Source organism: Colletotrichum acutatum (genome assembly GCF_030867785.1).
Source record: "Colletotrichum acutatum strain CBS 112980 chromosome Unknown BDZ83scaffold_38, whole genome shotgun sequence".
Lineage (NCBI taxonomy): Eukaryota > Fungi > Ascomycota > Sordariomycetes > Glomerellales > Glomerellaceae > Colletotrichum > Colletotrichum acutatum.
In genome coordinates, this window is record NW_026849032.1 from 172517 (window position 1) to 187574 (window position 15058).

Consider the following 15058-nt stretch of genomic DNA (forward strand, 5'->3'; position numbering starts at 1 on the left):
GACTTTGAGGTTGTGAACCAGCTCAATCAGTCGCTGCACCTGAACCAGCTGCACCTATTCTGCGGGCTTCGACGGTCTCAAGAAAGGCCTAGGAGCTTCATGCATGACAACTTGTCGAAGTAACTACCTCCGTGGATAGAAATGGCGTATGTTTCTGTGTTTGGCTCGAGTTGATCGTCATTTCTGAAAGTATGGATTGATCATTTGCTGGCTATACACACCCACCTCGCACAGCAGCTGTCTCCGTGGAAAGTCGTGGGATCAGTCAGGAGTGAGTTTCACTTGCACATCTTCACTGCCAGCTTGAAAGACCGGGAATTACGTAGCGTAGAGTGACATATCCAAAGCGGGACGTAAACAATATATGCTCTCCATCGGATGTATCCCGTGCTACTGGTGGGAGGTCTTTAGGCGTCGTGTGCCTGGATGCCCTTTCCGTTGGTTTTTTCCTGTTTCTTTTTTTTTTTTCCTTCATCAAGGGTCTCTAGACAGCCCGGCCCCACAATGATCGACGGATTAGCCTCTGCCGAGAACCCTGAGAAAAGGGAATGTTTTGGTGATTTCCGTAACCCTTTCACCTCTCAATTGACACTTTCAGTGCTCAAGGGTAACCTGCGTTAGACCTCATAAACCCTGCTGTTGGTTTGTTGCAAGGCTGAGGAAAATAGTAATCAGAGGCCGAGAGGGAAGATCTCACGGGGGATGGGAAAGTCACCGAAGCAGTGTCCACCTCGGACGGTGGATCCCGGCACGGCCAGGAAGGCTCGGAAGGCGAGCCAGTCCACTTCATTCGAGGGAAAACGATAAATGTCCAAGGGCCCCGGTGGAGAAAGCACTGATTGTGAAATGGGATCCTGGGAGGCTGGGAAGCTTCGCCGAAGATGAAAGGGGGAAATAGCAGGTTGTTGGCCGAAATTCCCGTGTTCAGGCGTGTGCGCAAACCCTCTTAGATGAGCTTTTTCGATGTAACTTGGTTTACGAGTTACGACAGCTCCCATACCCTGTCTCTTAACCTCGAATAATCAATATTCTAGACGAAGAGCCTCGCCGTCGTCAACGCGAGACCCACTTGGCTTTCCCTGCAGAAAGTTGTTCCGAACGGGCTCCTTCCGAAAGATGCCAGGTAAAATCATCCAGGTTTCTGCATCAAACTATGCCCTTTGCGCCATTCGAGCGGTGGCTGGAGGTTGAGACAGGATAAGCAAAGGTGTCTATCCGCAGCCACTGTGGCTGGCCTGAATCTTTTCTGACTGCCTACGCAGGGCTTGCTAAGCCTTTTCGGCTCTAGACAGACGAAGACACAATGCATTGGATTACCAGGTTGTGCTCTTTCGGGGTAAACCACGAACGCGCATCTTTGTATCAAAGGAGAGGGCTAGTCTGTCGGGTTATTGTTCGTGAGAGAGAAGAATAATGGACGCATAACACTGATAGGAAGAAGACGAAGAAAAGAATCGGGACCAGGGTCGGGAATTGCCCACACCACATATCCGTAGACGGACCGGTCATGGGAAATCGTCGTCTTTGATATTGCCCATGTCGTCCTCAGGGTGTCGATGATGACTAAGGCAGGCAATGCAATAAGAGTGAAAGAAGTGGTCATCGCAACTGAAATGGCTGAGGATTCAACAGATTGAGCCGTGGCATATTGCCTTACGCCTTCATCCCGTGCATAATAGGGCCCGGAAGTCGTTTTGAAAACAAAGTGTACAAAGAAGGTCGGCCGAAGGTCGATGAAGGATACGCCCTGTGGCGGGGTGGGTGTGTGTGTGTGTGTGTGTGTGTGTGTGTGTGGCACAGTGATGCGGCGTATTCGTACTTGCAGACAGTAAGGTAGAAGCAGTTGACGCTCGTGAGACGAGGGCTTCAGAGAAGGTCAGACACAGGGCGCGGTTATGTAATCCACATTCTCGAGCTCAAACTGGAAGAATGTAGCCGCGCTTACCGTTTCCCTCCTCCGTCCTGGCCATGGGGAATTAGAGGATTGGATGCAACGCAGAGTGCAGAGGAGAGGCGGACCAACCGGCATTCGTTGCAAAAGAGAGGAATTGTGCGTGGGCCGTGAATATGCAAATGGAGAGGATTCCGTTTTCCAATTAGGTAGTCAAGCGGGCTTCTCAGTCTTCGTTTTCTCCGTGTCAAGGTACGTACCGATATAGCCAATGGCGCCTGCCATTCGGAAGGTAGCTGGAAAGTGCATACCGCCTCGACGCACCTGCCTTACTTTGGACATATCAACTGGAATTCGCAAAGAGTCTCTTTTGGGTAAATTGCAACTTCTACGAGAATGCCGATGTGCCAAAGCAAGGTAGTAATGGCAATAGGTGGAATCGCCCCCCTCACAAGTCCCCAAGGTCTGACTTGCAGAAGAATCGAAACCGTCCATCTGCCCGCTCGAGCGGAAGGTGCGGTGCGGTGCATTTCGGCGCAGCGAAGTGCGTCTGTACATCGACAAACAGCACTTCATGACATATGATACATGCGACACGGGCGAATAAGACTTTAGCTGAAGGGTCATCACACAAAAAGGCACATGATAAAAATAATAGAAATTGCCTTGGCCTGGTGAACAACCGACTTATATTCGCGCAACCCCACCAAAGCCGACAAGGAACCGGAGGGGGATGGATGGGATGGGCACGCATGCAGAAGGTCGCAGCCAGCGGGAAGAAGAAGAAGCAGAAGCGGGCAGACCATTCCGGGGTCAGATACGGATAAAGGAGTTGGTAGGCGAGAAAAAACCAATGACCACAAAAAGGTAGAGAGATCCCAGGATTCGGTTTGATGCAAAGCGAGGTAGTGACTACGCAAAGACTAACACTTACAGGCTACCCGTGTTACCATGGTGGAGGCCATTGACCATAGGAGGAGCGGAGGGAGGGGTAATCGGTATATGTTTTTTTAGTAGTTTTTTTTTTTGCCCCATTTCGTCTACGTACTGTCCTTTGACCTGTGTTTTCCTTACACAACTCAACCTTTCCTGACTTACACCGAGGTCATGATCCAATGATGGGCTGCCTATACCACCAATCTTTATGTCATGCCGGTCCCGTCGGTGCGTCTTGCTTCCTGCTTTCTGCCTGTCATGCCCTGTGCCCTGCTGTTGCTACCTTGCCTTAGTGTAAGGTATCAGTAGGTACTCCGTAAGGTAAGGTATGTAATAATCAGTGCCTTGCTTGTCTACCCTGCCCTGCCGGGTCGGAGCGATGGGCAATTTCTGCCGTTGCCGGCCACTTTAAGCCTACCCATGTCGTCGGAAGCCTTGAGTATCCGCGTTTCCTGACTGGTCCAGCCCTCGTGAGGTACCATGCCTTAGTCCCTTCCAGCGGCCTCATGGCCTCAGGTAGGAAATATTTCGGCCACCGCCCGCCCCGTCAAAGACAAGACTGGAGTCATTGAACGCCCCAACCCACGTCAGTCGGTGGTGACCCCTCCATCCTCGGCCTCCTGCGCGCTCTCCCACTTCTACCGTAAAGCACCTCACTTTAGGTAGGTATCTTAGGTCGGCTTGCTCCCGTCCCGTCCTTTCACTCCCATTGCTGCACAGCACATCGCCTGAGACATGGACCTATTGGATGCTCTGGATGAATGAGACTTTCGAATCACCTACCTACCTCACTCTACCACCTACCTCTTCGCCTCGCCTCGCTATACGCTAGGTGTCTTGTAAAGTTTGATGGATGGTTGGGCATGTCTTCTATTAGATGAGGTGGTGCATGCCCTGCTTCACCGACAGTGTCCTGCATCCAACCTGCCTGACACCAGTGTGTAAGGCAAGGTAAGCCTAACCTAAGCCTGTAAGGTGAATGCCCTGAGATGAATCACCAAGGTACCTTTACTCAGTACATGGAAACCCGCGGATGAAGCACCTCCCGCATCTCAGTGAATTGTCAGTGCCTTGGGGTCCCTTCCCTCAACCCCAAACCTCCAGGTCCCAGTCAGTCACCAAAGAATTCCAATCACCCGCTGTGCCAGCGGTCCTTTCCCCCCTCCCCGCTAAAAAGTCAGGTCAACCAAGCTGCCTCCACCTTTTACCTCAAGTGCCAACCTGGTAGTGGCTTTCCCGAGAAGAAAAAAATTCATTCACAAAAAAAAAACTCGGGCCTCAGATTTTATTCCTGGGTCTTTTTCTCCTCCTCTCCCACAACCACACATCTCTCTCTCTCTCTCTTTATCCCTCTCCTCCACAAACCTTGCCCTACCGGTATCCTTGTGGTCATTCTTCCTCTGTTCACTCGTCCTGCTCGGCCGATACCCTTTTGTTCGCCAATTTTACAATAGCGGACATTTCGTACACGACCAGCGAGACCCCTCAGGCCAACAACCAAGCCCTCCTCCAATCGAAGCCTTGCGTTTACCGTCTTCCACGTTTTCTTTGGATCGCCGCAGCCCGAGCATCTCCGGAACGTCTCGCCTCGCTTGTTTCTCGCAACCCAAAAAAAAACACACTTCGTTGACGTGCCCTCAACCCACCTCCCCCCTCTTCGTTTACGAGGAACACAGCTTCCACCGCACCTCATACAATCTCGCTCGCGCACTCGATCCTACTGATTCATCAGTCCTCGCGTGCCCCCGTCCTGAGATCGTTTCCGCACCCGCCCGACACAAAACTCTAGCCACCTTCCGGCTTCACTGGACCAGCAGGACCTGCTAGTCCCGACATTCTTGCGTTTGCCTCAATCTTTGAAGGCGCCCGACGACGTCAACCGGCACCTGATTCCTTTCACGGCACCTCAGGCCACCGACCAACTCATTCTTCCGGACCACGCGGAGAGGTTTGGTTCGTCCTCTCCGGTCTGTCTCCGTCTCGGGAGTTGCTGGTAAACCTCGGTTTACCCAACAGCAGGATACACAACAGCCCGTTCGCGGCTACTACCTCAGGGCCTGGCAGGATTAGATCGGTTGATCATCTTCCCTGGTCCCTTATACCCCAATAGTCTTTCGAGGCATGCCTATTTCTGCATCAGACCTAGCATCAGACACGATGGCTACTGCATTTTCTTACGCTCAAGCCGCCAAGGGTCAGGCGGCCACAACACCCGCGGCTCAGACCACCGAGAACGGCAAGGACTCCGCGAGCTCAGTAAACGGCGAACAACCGGGTGCCGAGCCCACCGCTGTCAAGGGCACCGACTCCGCTGACGACGAGTCCTCGAGAAATACCCCTCTCAAGGCCCAACTGGATGCCAAGCAGGACGTTTCCTCTGGCCAAGCAGAGGCCAACAGCACGAACACACCATCTGCCGCCGCTTCCGTCACCGACTCGCGACGCGATGACGAGGAGGCCGTTGCCGAAGCCTCTGCCCGCCGAAGTGAGAAGAGCGTGAGGTCGGCAAGCGCATCTACTCGCGTGACCGACGAGGCCGAGCCGAAGAAGGGCTCTAGGAAGCCTAGAAAGGGCAAGGCCGGAAAGGAGTCAAGCGAGGATGCGAAGAAGGAGAAGGCCGCAGAGCAGGAGAAGGAGGAGCCCAAGATTGAGCTCGTTGAAGCGCCGCTTCCTTCGGTCAACATCTGGACCCAGCGCAAGGAGACAGCGGCTCACAAGACCTCTGTCACCTTGCCCGCCGCCAATGGTGCTACCAGTGCATCTACCCCAGTTGACACCTGGCCCAACAGCCAGGAGTCAAAGAAGAAGAACAAGGCTGCTGACGGCGCTGAAGCCACCAACGGCACTGCTGCCGGCAAGTCTCAACGCAAGGCCGGCGATGGTGATGCCGCCGCCAGAAGAAACGGTGCTCGCGGCTCAAGAGTCATCGAGAGAGATAGCCGATTGACCGAGGTCCCTCCTCCTGTTGGCGACGTTCACTCATGGCCTACGCCTGAGACGGCAGTCAAGGAGATTGTCAAGGAGGAGAAGCGCAAGCCTTCTGAGAAGGTCGAGCGGGTAGAGGTCGAGGTCCAAGACGATACTGGCGCCAAGGGACGTTCAAAGGACAAGTGGGAGCGTATGGACTTTGTCCCTACTGTCCAGTTCTCCACCCCTATCCCCTCAGTCAGAGGCTCTCGAGGAGGACGAGGTGGTGCTCGTGGTGGACGCGACGTTACTTCTCGTGGCGGCCACGGTGCTGCTGCTGCTGCCTCTGCTGACAAGCCGGCCGGTACTGCTACCCCTACCAAGGCTGGAAACGAAGCTCGTGACCGTGCTCGCGATGGTAACGCTCCGGCCAGAGCCAACTCTCAACCCCCTGTTGCGAACAAGCGGGCCTCGATGGAAGTCTCCAACGGCAAGGAGCAGCGCAAGCCCACGGCGCCCAACTCCGGCGACCGCAACAAGGAGTCGCAGTCAAATGCCACCAATGTAAGTTGATTTCTGCCTGGGTGGTTCTGCGATACCGTCTGCAACATGTATGCTAACACATTGAAAGGAGCAGGCCGGTCCTGTTAGAGAGAGAGGCGAAGGCCGCGGCGATAGGGGTCGTGGTGGATACCGAGGCCGCGGAGGTCACCCTGGAAACGTGCCCATGCACGCGCAGCAGTCTTCTTACATGTCTAACGGCAACTCCTTCGGCTCCCAAGGCCCCAGACAGTACGCCAGCCCTCCCCTCCATCAGGGCGGCAGCTTCCAATCCTCATACGGAGGTTCTCAGTCCCGCGGTGGTCGTGGCGGCCGCGGTCAGTCAAACGGCTCTGGCGCGTTCCGCGGTGCTGGTGGCCCTTCGAACTCTGGCCGTATGCGTCAAGTTCAGACCAACATGAACCAGGTATCCTGGGATTACGGAGTCCCCATGACCCCGGGTTCTTATGCCGCATTCTACGAGCAAACGAGACATATCATGATCCCTCAGATGGAGTACTACTTCTCTGTCGAGAACCTCCTGAAGGATACCTACTTGCGCAAGAACATGGACAGCCAGGGTTTCGTGCCCTTGGAGCTTGTCCTCGGCTTCCAAAGGGTTCGTTCGGTCGCCGATGCCCAAACTCTGCGCGCAATTATTGCCGAGTGCCCCCAGCTGGATTACGTTGTCGGCGACGATGGCATTGAGAGATTGAGATCCCGTACCCACTGGCAAAAGTTTGTCTACCCTAACATGGAGCTGCGCTTCGATGCTGCCCGCAACGAGGGACCTCAGTACTTCTACCCCCGTTCCCTTCACGCCATCGCTCATTACGACCACGGCATGCTCGGTGACTACCCTGTCATCTCGCCGACTGCTGCCTACCCCAATGGTGCCGATAACAGCTACGTCGCCTACCCTACTGAGGCTCAGGGTGGACAGCCGAACGGCACTGTGAACGGCAACGCTGCCGAGACACAGCTTTCTGCTCAAGTCCCCGAGTTCCAGCCCGGCCCTGCATCCGAGCAAACGGCCGAGGTCTCGTCGGAGACGGAGAAGGCTCAGCCCCTCGTCAATGGCTCTGCCCACACAGAGAGTGCACCCTTGACAAACGGAAACCACGCTCAGCCTGCTGAAGCCCTCCAGTCCTAGTTGGACGAAGGCATCGTCGTGGGCTGTGGCAGCGAGGCGGCAACATCAGGATGCGGTGACGATAGTAGCAACTTGTCGAGTCCTTCTCAACGCGCACACTTGCTGATGCGTTTCCGAGGTGAGAACTCGGTTGCAGAGTCTCCCATCGACGACATCCCGTACCCTGAGTTCCGTCTGCGCGCGCTCTCCCAACGGCAAGATACTTTGGCCGGGGAAATTCCCGGCGACATGAAATCCCTTTATCGGTTCTGGTCTCATTTCTTGGCCCGGCATTTTGATTTGGAGATGTTTGAGGAGTTTCGGGCATATGCAGTGGCGGACGCCACGGGGGGGATCATCAACACAACTGGCCTCAAGCACCTGATTGCATACTATGAAGCGGTCTTACAAGAGGACAAAGAATACCCTCTGGACAATTTGGAGTCTCTCTATGGAGAAGCGAAAAGGCTAGCCGCGACAGCCGAGATCCCTTGAGAGGTAGCATCTGGGTCGATTACAATGACGAGGATGTTTTACGAATTGAGCAACTCTTGTTGGAATTTCTTCAACAACAAGCTGTGATAGACCCACCTAGGTTACGGTCGCTCGATTCTCCGTTGGGTTCAATGCCCCTGGGCGCATTTTCCCAGTATCGTTGAATCTGCGACGTTTCTTGGGGGTCAGTCGGGACGAGGTTGCAGCTATGGTCGTCCTCGAATGGTTGGAAAAGTTATCTGCTTCTTTCTCGCAAAAGGGGATGGGCTACAGCAGAGAGATACGCTACCAGGTGGCTAGCGACATACCCATGGGAGGTTTGATTCGGAATTAATTGGGACGGGGAGAATAATCAGAGGCTAAAAATTGAGGCAAAGTGGAAGGCTTCGCCCCTCTCGCGTTGGAATGTGGAAGCTTCGTCTAAAAAGGCAGCTTCGAACACGGTTTGATGAAAGTCTCTTCTCCGGCGTAACTCGGCATACAGGTCCGAGATGACAATTCATGGATCGGTCTTACTTTCATTTGGCGGTTTCTCCTCATCATGGATGGATTTTGAGCTTCCTCATTTCTCTCCCCTCGCCTCATTGCTAGACGAAGAAAAAAGTTTTCTTCCTTTTTTTTTTTTTTTTAACTGCACATAGTTCCTGCATGCTTTATTCTGGGAAAACACAAACAGGGAAACAAACAGGGGAAGGGTTATGGGCATGAAATGCATTCGAGCGGTCACAAGAAATTGGAGGCAATGGTCCATGGTTCTACTAGACTTTTTTCTCTTTCTTCTTTTCCCTTCCTTCCTTCGCTCATCAGCACACACACGGGGATTGGGGGGAAAGGAAAAGAAAGAGACGGCATCATCACGCATTTCAGTCGAGCCGATGCTGTGTTGTATGAATAGGACCTCTTGAAAATGAATAAATCGGAGTATATGGCGTTCATATTGCGTCAACTTCAAGCTGCATCGTTGTGGGTGAGATCATCACGGAAGAGAAACGGTCTTGTTCCTCTCTAAGGGGGCTGTAGGGCAGGGGGCTGAGCTTCACCTAGAGCTACACGCTGGCAGTTCATGTATGCACTCGGAATATGACTACACACTCGCTGCAAGTCAACTCTCGATAATTTGAGTGAACGGGGGGTTGAAGGATGAGCGGCATGTTGCTCCTCCTGCCTGGTCTGTGACAATATAATCAACCTCAAAGCCTGAGACTTCCACATACGACCATACCCATTGGAAAACTCGGGATCCCGTCCGCTCTCCCATAGATAAGCCAATGAGGGCCGGATTAGTAGTTGGGTCGGTGACGACCAGCGAATACCTGGTGTTGTATGTTTTTGAGGTTTCGTAGATTTTTGGCGTGGTGGTGAAAAGGCCGTGGGGAGGCATATCACGATCTTGCAGGCATGGTTGGGGACGGTGAATCGGTCGGAATGCCATAAAGTTCCGACGGTGAGATTTCGTGCGGGGTAGCAAAGTTCCTTCTCAAAGGCTCAAGATATTTGTTCATTTTTTCTTTCCGTAATTATTGTTCTTGATCTTGCTGGGGCAGCCTCTGTAAAGGCTCGAAAATGCTGTTGCGTAACTCATTAACAGGACCCGCACCACAAGATTTAGGTATCGACAACGAATTGCTTCTACCCGTTGGTTATCTGGTAACTTCTTCTGATATGCTGAAGTATACCTACAAACAAATCTGAAGACAGTCGTGGGAGTTATGTTAGTTCTCAGTCCTGGTTTGGCGCTTGGCCCAGGGAGATTGTCACGGAGAAGAGAGAAAGACGATAACGAGATGAGCTCCCTCTACAGCCAGCATATGGGTTGGGCGATTTTTAACCATATTCTCAGATTCTTATCATTGAAGAGCCCATGTTGGGTCCCTTCAGGTAGCTATGAGTAACCCAATTTTCCCAAACGGTAAAGGCGAGGCGTCCGTCCACTTCGAAACATACACTCCTGGTTGTGACATGACTCTGGAAAGAACACTCTGCATGTCGGCATATTTGACAAGCTGTTTAAAAAATGGTGAAAGAATACTTTGGGTGGTGTATAGCGAAGTAGTCCTCTTCATCTGTCAAGAACACATTCGTGCCTGGGACATCTCCACGGTGAGAGCTGAATGCAAGAACCATGCTCTCGTCCTGCGACGCTGCTGCTGATATTGGTGCTTAAGTATCTGGTCAAGCGCCAGGATCTCTTCCTCTTAGCTGGCTACAACGTGTGCGTAGAAATCTCAGCGAACAAGCTCTGTCAAGACGGTGCTTGCCATTCCTTTGAAGGAAACCTCTGAATAGTACGTGGCATGCGAGTGGCTCAACCAGCGTGCTCGCAATTCTTTCATCCTTTACAATAGGGCAGACAGTGCTGCTAAGGCTTATATTCTAGCAAATCAATTATGTTTACAAAACTCCCACTAGGAAATGGGATAATCTCAAAGCGCCCAGTGGAGAGAAGTGGAAACAAGTTTATAGTACCTCCGGCGGAACCATGCTACCTAGTCCTGTGAGACATCATCACGCTCAAGTTTGCTTCATTCTCTGCTTCTATAAATCGTGAAGCCGTGAGCTGGTAAATGACCCGGCCGCATAGAAACAGTACGGCCTGCATCAACGAGTTCACATCAATTCATGTAGGAAGTGCCTTGGGTGACGTGATTCACAAGAAGATGGACTTTTATTTGTTATCCACAGTATACTGTCTCACAAAACGCCAACAAGAGACTCATGTGGAATATGATGGGAAAATCATGCCATATTACTCATTATTACATAACCGTTCTAGTCTCAAGTCTCACTCTCTGCCATTCCGACAGAAGTAGGGACCAAGAACAGAAGGTAATTAAACCGAGAAAAGTCATTATCTACAAGTCTTCGTGCCGTTTGCCTCATTATTTCGACCGTTTATTGCGTTTCACTCAACATGCGTCACTCATCATCACCTCGTCCCCGCTTAGAAGGCCATAACGAGACCGACAACACCAGCGGCAACAGCAACGAGGCCGTGGACCATGGCGGTCGGGGCAGCGTTGGGGGCCTCGGTGGAAGAGGGGGCAGCAGAACCGGTAGCAGAGCCGGAGGCGTCAGTGGCGGAAGCGCCGCTGGACTCGGAGGCACCGCTCTCAGTTGCGGAGGCGGACTCGGAGGCACCGGTGGTACTGTCGAACACTGTTAGGATACATGTGAGTGATGGAAGGAATATGGGAAAACTTACGCAGCAGTTCCAGTGGCGGACTCAGACGCGGTGTTCAGGACAGTGGAGGTGAAGGCACTGCCGGCAGAGTCGGTGCCGGTGACGACGCTGGGGGAGAGCGTGGGCACGACATCGGTGGTGATTGTAGTGGGGATGGGCGTGATGGTGGTGGAGATCTCGGTGGTGATGGTGCTGCCGTCCGAGTTGGTGGTGGTGACGGCGATGACGGTGGGCACGGGGGTGCCGGCCGGAGCAGCGGTGGGGCGGAGGCTCTCAATGGCGGACTCGAGAGCGCCATACTGGCTGGTGTACTGCGTCGGGATGGCCGCGGAGAACCAGTCCGGGGTGCTGGTGGCCTTGAGGACGGAGTAGATGTAGGACTTGAGATCCCCGGTGACGCTGGCGGCGCTAGCGGCGGAGCCGAAGGCCGAGGTCAAGGAGTCCCACTGGTCGGTGGGAATGTAGGCCGAGATGAGAGCATCGGCGGCAGCAGTGAAAGCCGGGGCGTCAGAGCTGTGAGGGTTGTGTTAGTATGTGTGTGGCTAGCTCCGAAGCTCCCCTTGAGCTATCTTTTAGATCCCGAGCGGATGACGCTGTGTGTCTTACACTTGGCGCGCGTCGATGGGGTTGGCAACGGCGAATTTGGCGGCAATGGCCAGAGGAATGATGGCAGACTTCATATTGTTTGTTTGTTGAGGGGGTTATCTTTGCTCAAATCCGAGGGGCGGGTATCACAGGTCTGTTGAGGACGAGGCGGCAGAAGTTCTGGCGATGGGGGGGGGGTTGGGTTTAGGGGGTATCACTGGCTGGCTGAAGCAAACAAAGGCGGATGGGAGGGAAAGAGAGTGAACTACGGGACACAGCTTCGGAGGGTGGAGGAATGATTTAAATAACAGACGAGAAATCGTGGTGATGCAGTCAAGAAACAAATGACGCCGTACGCGGTGAAGCTGGCGCGGGTACGACCACGGAGCAGGCGAGAACGAATGGGGAACCCATGGCGACAGCGATGGTGGAAGCGAAAGCTGGGAATTGCGCGTTTGTTGCCCATTGTGAGGGGCGAGAAACAGGCGGGCCAAAAATCTTGGTGTTGGTCGTTTTTTTTTCGCATACCCTGGTCTGTATTCCTTGGAAAGCGGAGGTTGGGTAGAGATACTCGATGCTTCGAGGCCCTTGCAACCGCAGTAGTAGCAGGCCAGAAGCAGCTCTGAGCTGGGCAACCGACAAAGCGGGCAAGGCGCGAACAGGGAACAAACAGACGAAGCTGTAAACGGAGGCAGACCTGACGAGAAGCAAGGAAAAGCAGGGCAGGGCAGGGTAGAGCCATTCAGGCGTGACAGGCTGAAGTGAAGGTGAGGCCCCAGGCGGGATCGAGCTGGCGTGACGTTGACGGTTGACCCGGTTGCTTGCGTGTGTCATTGTGCGGTCGAATCAGGTCGCGGAGGATTTGCCTTGCACGACGTGAATGATTGCATCGAAATGGGTAGGGATACACGAGTGATGGCATAGCGGTGTTGGCTCACTCGAGCAAACAGGGCATTTGATTGGCACCAGGTTGCGTGTTTGCCGGCCTTGATCGTGGAATGGGGTTGTTGAGAACTTGGGAGGCTGGGGAAAAGTCGAGCAATCTGAGGATTCAATTACGAGGCCGAGAAAAACCCCACCTGCAGGTATCTTGGGTATTCTGTCAATTGTCTTGGCTGTATGATTTGTTTGGTGCCATGCTCGCCCCGTTGAAATCTTCACAGTCATCCCTCCGCCTTGCTTGGATTTGGGGGCATCGGCGCAGAGACCTTCAGACAAGTCTGCGATGAGAGCAGAACTGGCATTTGAGCGGACTCTGATGATGAGGATGCGTTTCTCCCCCGCGCGAAAGCATTCGAGGATCAGGTTACGGTGAAGAGATGCAAAGCGAGGTAGTGGAGGTGGAGGGATGTGGTTGGCGGGTAGTTGCCGTGGATCCACACTATCTGACTGGGCCGCATCATTGGCCGACGCCGTTTTCACTGGGCGAATCACACAAAGCAATTGTTTGAACTGGGGAGGCAGGAACAAGGGATCCCCACTCACGGCCGGTGCTCCCGTTTTCCGCCGTTGATCCAGGCACGTGCGAGGATGAGGTAACTCTCGGACCAGACGAAGCACGTGACCAGAGCTGAGGTCCAGACTCCAGTGACCGGGCCACGACCGCCACGCATCCACCGTCCATGTGTGGCACCTTCCGATGCATAGTGTGGCTGCGCCACGCAATCAGCCTCAGTAAGGACTCCGTTGAGAAGCAGCAAGAGTGCAACACTACGTCACGGGCTCAAGACCACCCTTGCCCTTTCGGTGCAAGTTTCCAGGTTCCCCTCCTCAAGTTTGTCACCGGGGGGCACTCCATTCGCTCCACAGTCAACCTCAAATTGTCAGCCCAATCATGACACCCACTTTAAATGTTCTAGGTATTCGATCACTTCCCTTCCATGATTCTACCTTTCTGCTTGTCATCCGCGACTACATACCTTAGCGCGTTCCCATCAATTCTGTCTGGCCAGTAGGTGCTGTATTTGGAAAGATACCGAATGAGGTTTATTGCATTTTCGGTAACCTCTTGCTGTTTGGAAACGAATGATATCATGCCGCAATTACGGCGAACTCCCAGAATACTCGCAACTACGCAACCTAACTTCGACGTGATCAATCTGTTACCGAGAGAAACAAACCTCGTTGATCTTGAGGCATTAAGAGGAAAGAAAAAAAAGAACCAAACCAACAAGGGTCCTCAATTTTGGTTGTGACAGACAAACCCCATACGTTGTTGGGCATCACCTGGCTCAGTGGGAAAGCAGAAATGGGTGGTTTTTTGCGGACTGACCGAGCACTCGGTGGCAGAGCCCCCCCTCAAAGGTACCGGGTCTTGGGCCCCTCCTACCTCCTATCGGCGCTCGGCCAAGTGGAGGGCACACTATGAGAGGTAAGGCATGAGCGATTCTTGATGTCTCATTGGCCAAGATGCCTGTCGGCATGAGGTCATACTCCCTCCCACTGCTTCGTTGTCAACTCGTCCCGCCCTCCTCGCTCCAGCTACCTTACCTACCGCAGTATGTAGAATACTCCAGTGAACCCGTATGCCACTACGAGATCCCCGGGCCCAAGGTCACAGGCACAGGTTGCAGGCGTTGCATGCAGGTAGGCAATGCCAACTGCATCGGAGGCCGCGCACAAACCATGTTCATTCTTCTCGCGAACATGGAGGCGCAGACGTCTTTGCCATCTTTCGAGCAAGTAGCAGGCGCTGCACTGCTTGAAACCCAAGTAGCTGTTGCATACTGGCATAATCATCAGAGAAGACTCCCAAAGTCCCCCAAAGCCACCACCACCACTACCACCACGCATCCATCACTTGCCTTGGACTTAAGTTTTTGGTGCGCAGCGGCATCGGGTTTGTCGCAGGGAGCACCCGTCCTCTCATGCCACTTACGACAACGCTAGCACAAGTCTCCAGGCGCACTAGACAGCCTGCCTGGCCACTCGTCTTACTTTTTTCTCGGTGCCCAGCCAATGTGAGAATGAGCAACTGGAAAATTGGACGACCCAAAAAAGGGCACCCTATTTTCGGTCAGACGTTGAGAAGGGAGGGGGGCTTTACGGCATGTCCAAATGACTCTTTTGCCAGCGGCTTGTGTTGTGTAGATGGGCCATCTTTCGGACGAGAACAAAAGGGTCCCGTTTTGTTCAAAAACAAGTTTCAAAAGTATTTGTTCACGGTAATTCTGCGGGCGAGGTACTTTCGCAGGCCTGTATTGAACATGCCTTGCCTGAGCATTCCCTTCCCTGGTTCCCGCACCCTCCGTTTCTCCTGCCGCTGCCGCTCCAAATGCTGCATCTTTGGAAGCAACGCTGAGTCGTCGACATGTCGCATCCATGTCTTCGGACAGCCCAACCCTGTTCTGCCCTGCCCACTCCAGGCCTAAGGTGGCTGTATCTGACTGGC

General features: G+C 53.5%; 4 protein-coding genes across 4 annotated transcripts; 2 read left to right on the forward strand and 2 right to left on the reverse strand.

Moving 5' to 3' along the window:
• The first annotated feature begins 360 nt into the window (after window positions 1–360).
• Window positions 361–1109, forward strand: BDZ83DRAFT_282966 (uncharacterized protein). Its single transcript, XM_060502145.1, has 2 exons — window positions 361–607; window positions 669–1109. Exons 1-2 carry the CDS (start codon window positions 427–429, stop codon window positions 896–898), a joined length of 411 nt encoding a protein of 136 aa, XP_060365842.1. The 5' UTR covers window positions 361–426; the 3' UTR covers window positions 899–1109.
• Window positions 1110–2215: 1106 nt separating this feature from the next.
• BDZ83DRAFT_618454 (uncharacterized protein) lies at window positions 2216–2837 on the reverse strand. Its single transcript, XM_060508075.1, has one exon. The coding sequence runs from the start codon at window positions 2643–2645 to the stop codon at window positions 2340–2342; it is 306 nt and encodes a 101-aa protein (XP_060365843.1). The 5' UTR covers window positions 2646–2837; the 3' UTR covers window positions 2216–2339.
• A 2147-nt stretch (window positions 2838–4984) lies between these two features.
• BDZ83DRAFT_651017 (uncharacterized protein) lies at window positions 4985–7427 on the forward strand (the record flags this gene model as incomplete). Its single annotated transcript, XM_060510419.1, has 2 exons — window positions 4985–6298; window positions 6366–7427. 2 exons carry the CDS (start codon window positions 4985–4987, stop codon window positions 7425–7427), a joined length of 2376 nt encoding a protein of 791 aa, XP_060365844.1.
• A 3415-nt stretch (window positions 7428–10842) lies between these two features.
• On the reverse strand, window positions 10843–11762 carry BDZ83DRAFT_575803 (uncharacterized protein; the record flags this gene model as incomplete). The annotated part of the gene is made up of 3 exons (XM_060504854.1): window positions 10843–11047; window positions 11104–11595; window positions 11689–11762. The coding sequence occupies 3 exons, from the start codon at window positions 11760–11762 to the stop codon at window positions 10843–10845; spliced, it is 771 nt and encodes a 256-aa protein (XP_060365845.1).
• Between the last annotated feature and the right edge of the window lie 3296 nt (window positions 11763–15058).

What these genes read in the sequence shown, in the direction of transcription:
- BDZ83DRAFT_282966 (XM_060502145.1), top strand. Translation starts at nt 427, where the DNA reads ATGCCCTTTCCGTTGGTTTTTTCCTGTTTCTTTTTTTTTTTTCCTTCA. An exon ending in GACACTTTCAGTGCTCAAGG is followed by an intron (nt 608 to 668) that starts GTAACCTGCGTT and finishes TGAGGAAAATAG; the next exon opens with TAATCAGAGGCCGAGAGGGA.
- BDZ83DRAFT_618454 (XM_060508075.1), bottom strand. Translation starts at nt 2,645, where the DNA reads ATGCGTGCCCATCCCATCCATCCCCCTCCGGTTCCTTGTCGGCTTTGG.